Raw genomic sequence first — 9,269 nt, 5'->3', positions numbered from 1 at the left:
AAAAGGCTAGTACGCTGATGTTGTACCTTACTTGTCTCTCTCCTTCATCTTAACCTCTAACTCCAGGCCCTATTTGACACATTTCTCCCTAAAAAACCCAAGACCCCTAAACTGCTTATAACATACAATTATTTAATATAAGAAATATGTAGATCAGATGCAAAACCAGGATGCCATTTGAAAGGTAACACCTTGACGTTTTGTGTGGATATGCTCAGATCATAGTACAGAATAACATACGACTCATGACAAGGACAAAGTAAATAATAATCAAATTAATAATCAAATGAAAGCAGAATTTGCGTCCAATTACGGTCCTCCTTAAGTACCTACACCTGCAGCAGTAGGAAAACAGGTGAAAATGTGTGAGGCCATGCTGAACACTTTATTATTTTGCATATTATGCAAATTCATATCTGGGGCGGTGGGGTAATGAGATGGTGTGTGTGTGTGTGTGTGTGTGAGAGAATGTGTATGCATGTATGTGTATGCATGTGTGTGTGTGTGTGTGTGTGTGTGTTTGTCTGTGAGTGTGTGTGTGTGTGTGTGTGTGTGTGTGTGTGGTTACCTGGTGATGCTCCACTCTGGTTCGATGCGCTGGACCGTGGGGTCCTGGATGTACTGGAAGCCCAGGGTCCCCGGCACCACGGCCTGGTCCACGCTCAGGCTCACCTGGACCGGGCCCGCGCCCGTCACCGACGGCGCCGAGAAGCACACGATCTCCGACGTCGTCCTCCTGGGAACAGGGAACACCGACATTCCCACAGGGAAGACCGGCAGAGGTTTAGTCCTCTGGGAGAACCGACACGGGCCCGTTCCGTTCACTGCACTTTACCGCAGTCTGCTTTCAGCCTAGCTCAGAATGCTCACGGCGCACAGTGAGTTGACATTAACATGAGGGGCAAGACTGCTTAACGACCAGCCCTGCATTTCCCTCTCTCTCTCCCTCTCCCTCTTCCCCTATTCCCTGACTCCCTTTCTCTCCCTCTGCCATTCCTCTCCATCTCTCTCTCTCTCTCCTTCCCCCATTCCCTGACTCCCTTTCTCTCCCTCTCCGTCTCTCCCTCTCCCTCCATCTCTCTCCCTCCCTCTCTCTCCCTCTCCCTCTCTCTCTCCTTCCCCCATTCCCTGACTCCCTTTCTCTCCCTCTCCCTCTCCCTCCATCTCTGCCTTTCTCTCCCTCCCTCTCCGTCTCTCCCTCTCCCTCCATCTCTCTCCCTCCCTCTCTCCATCTCTCCCTCTCCCTCTTCCTCTCCCTATCCCCTCCTCCTTTCCCTCCCTGCCCTCCCCCCTCACCAGACACACGTTAAGAGATGAAACGCGGTAATAATTAGACGACTTCCAGCTCATGGCGCCTCATCTCCGACCCTCGCAAAAACTCTTCCAGCAAGGGCCTTTTTGATCTTTAAATAGATACTATCTAGGAATAATACGAGCAGAACAATGCGCTGTCCCCCTGTCTCCGCCTCCCCCCGAAGGCGTCTTTCACGGAAGACCCGACCTCGATACGAGGATAGAGAGTTGTCCCTCAGGCTCCATCTCTTGGTGTAGGAGGAGGAGGAGGTGGACAGGGCGATGCGATTGGCCACTCACCTGTACAGCTCACACGATTGGTTACCGAAGCGGACCATCACGCTGCTCCCAGCGCCCAGGTGCTCCCCCATGATGGTGACCTTGGTACCTCCCGATTCAGGCCCCCGCCCAGGGGTCAGACCTACCATCGTAGGGGTCTGGGGGAGGGAGGGGAGCAAGGGGAGGAGGAGGAGGGGTGGGGAGGATGTGTCATTCATGTTTCATTAGGAATGGTATTTCATGAAATATGCCGTAACCACTTTTGCTCATCAACTGATGTGTGTGTGCGATAGAGAATAACAGGGTGATTTTTTAAACGATGCGCAAAGCGCCTTGATTCTTTGGTCCTCATCTCGGGATCTGATGTAATGATCAGACTTTTCTTTCCAAAAATGTGAATACATCTCCGCGTTGTTGAAAATCAATGACTCATCGCTAGTCAACTAACACAGCTTGTTTTGTGAGCCTGCTAACAAAGTAAAGTAGTGTTATAGCTAACTAGGTAGCAGTGGGGATTACTCACTAGCGAGTTTGTGTTTTGCGATTGTCAACAAGTCAGAACATTTTGATTGGTTGCCGATATGCGGACCAAAAGACTAGAACGTGTCACAGATGATGTGCGAACACCTCTGAGCTTCACTCGCGCCCTGGTTCGCAGAGATAAGTCTGGCGTCTTCACGGTTCCATAACATAACAACATAACATAACAACATAGAGTGGCTGCTATGAATTCTGATTGATTCCAGTCAGACAGTTTTCTGTCTGCTGCTGTTGCTGAGCTGTTGCTGTGTGTTTTTTGTAGTTGGCAACAGACAGGCATAGCGACACATACGTCTTGTTGTGCTGTGTGTGAACTGTATGTGCTGCTGCAGTAGAACAGATACGGCAAAAGACTGAACGGAAGTAAACGATTTACATTTTACATGTTTGGGCATTTACCAGACGCCTTTATCCAAAGCGACTGAAGTAAGTGAATAAGTCATCTATCCGTCAGTCATTGTAAGAAAAAGTAATCTATGCTAGGCCAGGGGCCATTGGCTGTCATGATGCTAGAAGAAGGAAGAATTAAGAGGGGATGAAGGGGGGGCTTAGGAGGGACAGTTAAGGTGTAGCCTGAAGAGATGGAGGCTTTCATTCTACAGTGGAAGGTAGGCAGTGACTGTGCAGTCCCTGACAGCAGCGGGGAAGCTTGTTAAAAGGGCGTGTGATGTGTGTTTCAAAGTGTTTCAGGTTTGTTTACCACAAACGAGTAGAGCTGGGAGGATTGGGTGCGCAGTTCTGGACGACATTCACCGACACACAGCTGTACGGGACCGGGCGCGCTGCCTATAGGTGTGGCGGCCATCTCACACACAATCCTGTCAGGACACACACACACACACACCACACACACACACACACACACACACACACACACACACACACACACACGCAGGCACAGAAGACAATTACCGTATTTTCCGGACTATAAGTCGCACCCGAGTATAAGTCGCAGCAGGCCAAAAATGGGCCATGAAGAGGAAAAAACCACATATAAGTCGCACTGGACTATAAGTCGCATGGTTCAAGGGAACGGGCTTGGCGGAATCAGCGGGGAAAGAAGACCCTGTTGAGCTTGACTCTAGTCTGGCACTGTGAAGAGACATGAGAGGATTTGTAAGCCCAGGAAGGACATAATTCACGTTGAAACTTCTTCTGAAAGGTTAAGGAATACTTGTATTATCGAGTGTAAAGTCCGCTAGCTAGCGCGGGGCTAACAACATGGCGTCGCGGAGGAAAAATGAAACTTTGAACAGCCTCTAAAAGGTAATAAATGACTTTAATATCGTTTCTAACGTCCATAACATTGTGTATAAGGTCCATAACATCATGTTTAATGTCCACATTGTCGTGTTTAATGTCCACATTGTCGAGTATAATGGCTATTCTATCGCGTATGAAGCGCTACCGGAAGTAGCAAAATGCTACTCGCGGGTACAACATTGCAACGTTAAACAGCCTCTGGAAGGAATAAATGACTTTAATATCGTTTCTAACGTCCATAACATTGTGTATAAGGTCCATAACATCATGTTTAATGTCCACATTGTCGAGTATAATGGCTATTCTATCGCGTATGAAGCGCTACCGGAAGTAGCAAAATGCTACTCGCGGGTACAACATTGCAACGTTAAACAGCCTCTGGAAGGAATAAATGACTTTAATATCGTTTCTAACGTCCATAACATTGTGTATAAGGTCCATAACATCATGTTTAATGTCCACATTGTCGAGTTTAATGTCCACATTGTCGAGTATAATGGCTATTCTATCGCGTATGAAGCGCTACCGGAAGTAGCAAAATGCTACTCGCGGGTACAACATTGCAACGTTAAACAGCCTCTGGAAGGAATAAATGACTTTAATATCGTTTCTAACGTCCATAACATTGTGTATAAGGTCCATAACATCATGTTTAATGTCCACATTGTCGTGTTTAATGTCCACATTGTCAAGTATAATGGCTATTCTATCGTGTATGAGGCGCTAGCGGATTTACTCCTTGGTTCATGTCAGTCAGAGATTATGAATTATTGATATATAAGTCGCACCTGACTATAAGTCGCAGGACCAGCCAAAGTATGAAAAAAACCGCGACTTATAGTCCGGAAAATACGGTATTGTAAAAAAAATAATAAAAAGCTATTTTCTTGCTTGCTCGCCAAACAATGTGATTGAAGCATACTTTCATAGCCGTGGTAGGACAATACAGAGGGCCATCTTTCTTCCTAATGGAAAACCAATATAACAGCAATATAACAGCAATGATAAACTACCCCCCCCCCCCTCCCCCACCACCACCACCACCACCACCACCCACCATTAACTTCCGTTACCATGGCAACAGCGGAAGCCGTGATTCGCCCGTAACCGTAACCCTCCCCCACCCCCTGATAAATCACTGTAGGTGTCAGGTCAATATGTTAAATTGGGCCATGAATAAGTCATTATTGAGAAGCGACCTAGGGCCAACCTAATGTCTGTAACAGGTGTAACACCGTGTACTAAAGCACTCTGTGTGTGTGTCCCTTGGGAGGGGGGGGTCTAAATGAAAACCATCCGCTGGAGATGCATCCCATAGTCTTCTGAGTAAACCTTTTCACCCCTACTATAACAGCACCCAACGACACACCCTTTCTGTGTCGAGAGCCTTTTCCGATTTTCTGCTGCCGTGTTCTGTGTTTTTTGATATATCAGATATTTAAGGATATTTGATTTAAGGATATAAATAAAGTTGCTGTAGCCGTAGGCTAACGGAGCGGTCTGGCTGACACGGCCAACAGTCTCTCCAGTCACTCACTGACATGCACAGCATTTCAATTATACACTCGCCGGCCACTTTATTAGGTACACCTTTTCAACTGTACGTTAACGCAAATACAGAGATTGATCAGAAAAAGAGAAAAGTATTCCAGTGAGCGGGCAGTTCTCTGGGCGAAAATGGTGATGGTGATGTTATGGTGTGGGGGATATTTTCTTGGCACAAATCTTCAACAACTGTGTGATGTTATAATGTCAATATGGACCAACATCTCTGAGGAATGTTTCCAGCACCTTGTTGAATCTATGCCACGAAGAATTAAAGATAGGCAAAAGAGGGGTTCCAACCCAGTACTAGCAAGGTGTGCCTAATAAAGTGGCCGGTGAGTGTAGCTGGCAGCTCTGCGCCATCAGGCCCGCGACACACACAACACACAGTTCACAACACACAGTTTGTTGTGTGTTTGTGTGTGCATGCTTGCCTCTGTGTGTGTGCTCATGCTTGCCTCTGTGTGTGTGTGTGTGTGTGTGTGTGTGTGTGTGTGTGTGTCGCCTGGCTCCCTTACTGTTCTGCCGTGATGTAGCCCTCCTCCCGGGCGGTGCACTGCACCCCCGCCACCTCCACGTTCCCCTCCACCTCAGAGAAGGACAGGCCCAGGTTCAGACCGCGGATGGTGACCAGAGTACCCCCCTCCGGAGGCCCTGCCACTGGGCTCACCTGCAGGGACGAGAGGGGGTGGGGGTGGTTGGGGAAGGGAAGGAAATGGATTTGGATTCTGTGTCAAGGCATTCTCTGTAAATCATATTTTTTTAAATAAGTGTTTTAAAGCTTTTTGAGGATGAAAATACTGTCGTAGAAAAAACAAGAAAAGCAGGAATGTTTTTTGGAGAATAGAGAATATCTGACGTGTTCTAATACTTATATCGGTCCTCATATCGGGATCTGATGTAATGACTTTTCTTTCGAAAAATGGGAATACATTTCCACGTTGTTGAAAAGCAATGACACATCACTAGTCAACTAACACAGCTTGTTTTGTGAGCCTGCTAACAATGTAAAGTAGTGTTCTAGTTAACTAGGTAGCAGTGGGGATTACTCACCCAATCCTACTCACCCAATCCATTGCGTTGCAGTATGTTAGCTTGACTAGCGAGTTTGTGTATGTGTGTCTGTCTGTATGTCTCTGGTGTGTGTGTGTGTGTGTGTGTGTGTCTGTGTCTGTGTGTGTGTGTGTGTGTGGGAGGCTTGTGCGTGTGAGTGGGAGGCTTGTGCGTGTGTGTGTGTGTGTGTTGGCGCGCATGTGTGTGTGTGTGTGTGCATGTGTCTCTCTCTCTCTGTGTGTGTGTGCCTGTGTGCATGCGTGTGTGTGTGCGCATGTGTGTGTGTGTGCGTGTGTGTGTGTGTGTGTGCATGTGTCTCTCTCTCTCTCTGTGTGTGTGTGTGCCTGTGTGCATGCGTGTGTGTGTGCGCACGCGTGTGTGTGCACGCCCATGCAGGACCTGGCTGTATTAATAAAGCAGGCTGCCACTACTACTACTACTACCACTGCTGCTGCACAGACACTAATAACGTGACTGGAACTTCAAAGGCTTGCGGCTCTTTGAAGTGGCCGCCCCTCTCAGCCCCAGACACACTGCGTCTCCTCCGGGAGAATTAACCTGAGTTTGGGACTAAAGAAGAGCCTCCATGCTGCTCACTCACCGGGAGAAAAAAAGGGCTGAATGAATTCTGGTTGCCGTAGTAGTTTAGTGTCGTCAGTGTGTCGGTATCAGTATGAGATTATCAGTCATAGGTTAGTCTGTTGTACTGGCTGGAGGAGAGGGGGAGGAGGGAGGGAGGCGGAGGGAGGGAGGGGGAGGGAGAGTGGGAAAAAGGAGAAAGAGAGGGAGAGAGAAGAGGGAGGGAGAGGGATGAGGCAGAGAGAGGGAGGAGAGGAATAGGCATAAGGAAAGAGAAAGGGAGAAGGAGAAAGAGATTGAGAGAGAGAGAGGGAGGGAGGAAGGAGGAGAGGGAGAGGCAGAGCGAATAGGAGAGGGAGAGGGAGGCGTGTGTATGTGTGTGTGTGTTTGTATGTGTGTGTGTCTGTGCGCATGCCTCTGTGTGTGTCTGTGTGTGCTGGTGTGTGCTGGTGTGTTCGTGTGTGTGTGTGAGTGTGTCTATATCCGTGTTAACCGACCTCAGTGACGCGGGGGTTGGTACACTTGACGTTGCGGGCGGCCGGGTGGAGCCAGCGGCTGGCGTAGGGGGTGAGGGGGGGGCAGTGCTGCCTCAGGGTGCAGCGCCCCTCCCCGCTGCACCACCCGCACCCGAACTTCCTCTCTGCCCGCAGGCACATCCCGCAGCTGTCACGCTGGGCGCCACACTTGTACAGGTGCACTGTGGGATAGAGGGGGGGGGGGGGGGGAGGAGGAGGGGGAGGAGACAAGGAACGGTTCAGTGACATTCCTCCCTCTTCTTCTGGGATTTATGAAATGTTCCTGAATCAGTGATATTCCACATGCTTTATTCCTGAATATTAGATTAGATTAGATTCAACTTTATTGTCATCGCAGAGTACAAGTACTTTACAACGAAATGCAGTTTAGCGTCCAACCAAAAGTGCAAATAGTGATATAAGGGTGACTATGTCATATACAGTATGTGTAAAGGTAGTATTGTAAACATCAGTTTAGTTCAGAGGTATATACAGTTATGAGCTATGTACAGTGAGGTAGTTTATGTACAGTATCTAATGTGCAGAAGTATAAAAGAAGCTATATCAGGAGGAGACATGTGCAATGTGCAATACAGTATGAGCAAAGGTAGTAATGTGAACATCAGTAGTGCAAAAGATTATAGAGTGATCACATTAACCAGGGATGTGCAGCCTTCAAAGTATTGTCATTGTCATCATAGTAATATACTGTATATGTGGACGGTACTGTTGAATAACCGCTGAAAAAATCAGGTGTAGTGCTGAGGCACAAATATGTACATTTCAAGCCTGCAAACTGCGACACTTTAAATGAATGTGCAATAACACGATGTGCAATATGACAACCCTAGTCGTTTTATCTGTACAGTATAGTACAGTGGATAGTGTACATAGCCTTTATTTATGTAAACCAGCTCCTTCCCTTCTTCTTTTTTTTTTTTTTTTTTTTTTCTTTCCTAGCACCAGGGGAGCCACCCCTCCTAAATGTCGTTGTTTGGTACCTGTACTGTAGCAATGACAATAAAGACCATTCATTCATTCATAAAGACACACTCTCAAACAGGGGAACAGACCTGATGGGAAGGAAGGAGAGTGTAAGAGTGTAAGAAAACAGAGAGCTTCAACCCTCCCCCACCGCCTCCCCCCCCCCCCCCCCCCGCAACAGCACAGCTGATCTAAGAGGGCCTGTCATTGTGAACTTTCTCTCAAGGCCGTGTGGGAGCCTTGACATGCTTGAGTCCCCATCCATCAATCCCCTCAGAGAGCGTGTGTGTGTGTGTGTGTGTGTGTGTGTGTGTGTGTGTGTGTGTGTGTGTGTGTGTGTGTGTGTGTGTGGTTGGGTGGATGGATAGGTGGGTGGGTGGTTGTGCGTGCGTCCGTGCGTGTGTGTGTGTACACATTCTGGGACACGCACGTGTGTGTGTGTGTGTGTGTGTGTGTGTCTGTTGCTGTGTGTGTGTGTGTGTGTGTGTGTGTATCCACCCATCCCAGCAGAGTGAGTGTTATACAGTTCCCCAGCCCTGGCAGAGATGGATGACAGAGGCACCTTTAATCTTCTCGGGATTGTCGATGATGAAATTTCCGTTCCACACGATGGAGAGGTCCACTGCCAGGTCACTGATCCTGGCTCCCTCATAGATGTACTGTCAGAGAGAGAGAGAGAGAGAGAGAGAGAGAGAGAGAGAGAGAGAGAGAGAGAGAGAGAGAGAGAGAGAGAGAGAGAGGGACAGATGGGGGGTGGGGGGACGGTTAGAGAGATGAGGCTTTTAACAAACTGTCATTTCTATCATCATATCTGTTTGTCTGTCTGTCTGTCTGTCTGTCTCTCTCCACCTCTCCTATTCCCTCCTCTCCTCTCTACTCCTCTCCCATCGTCTCCTGTCCTCTCCTCTTCCCTCCTCTCCTCTGTACTCCTCATCTCGTCTCCTATTCCCTCCTCTCCTCTCATCTCATCTCCTCTCCCATCCCCTCCTCTCCTCTTCTCTTCCCTCTTCTCCTCTCCTCTCCTCTCCAATCTACTCCTCTCATCTACTCTCCTCTCATCCCCTCTCCCATTCCCTCCTCTCCTCTCCTCTCCTCTTGTGATGGTCTGGTCGGGCTGTCATCTGTGGCTCTGCCTTGTTCTGCATTTACATTTACATTTTTGGCATTTAGCAGACGGCTTATTCCAAAACGACTTACAATGGATACATTTGACTAAGC

At 48.2% G+C, this 9,269-nt stretch overlaps 1 protein-coding gene across 1 annotated transcript in view; it reads right to left on the bottom strand.

The window, feature by feature from the left end:
• Positions 1-9,269, bottom strand: part of LOC308173017 (plexin-A2-like) — a gene marked incomplete at both ends in the record, with an annotated part of 36,441 nt that overhangs the window by 23,697 nt on the left and 3,475 nt on the right. The window contains 6 exons of the mRNA XM_080547983.1: positions 569-736; positions 1,594-1,730; positions 2,813-2,930; positions 5,439-5,590; positions 7,050-7,249; positions 8,614-8,710. Of these exons, the coding sequence (XP_080404109.1) occupies positions 569-736; positions 1,594-1,730; positions 2,813-2,930; positions 5,439-5,590; positions 7,050-7,249; positions 8,614-8,710 (872 nt within the window). The remainder of the gene's footprint in view (positions 1-568; positions 737-1,593; positions 1,731-2,812; positions 2,931-5,438; positions 5,591-7,049; positions 7,250-8,613; positions 8,711-9,269) is intronic.

This window comes from Nansenia antarctica (genome assembly GCF_963989245.1).
Source record: "Nansenia antarctica genome assembly, chromosome: 18".
Lineage (NCBI taxonomy): Eukaryota > Metazoa > Chordata > Actinopteri > Argentiniformes > Microstomatidae > Nansenia > Nansenia antarctica.
The sequence above is the reverse complement of the archived record's forward strand: the minus strand, read 5'-3'. Positions and strand labels throughout refer to the sequence as shown.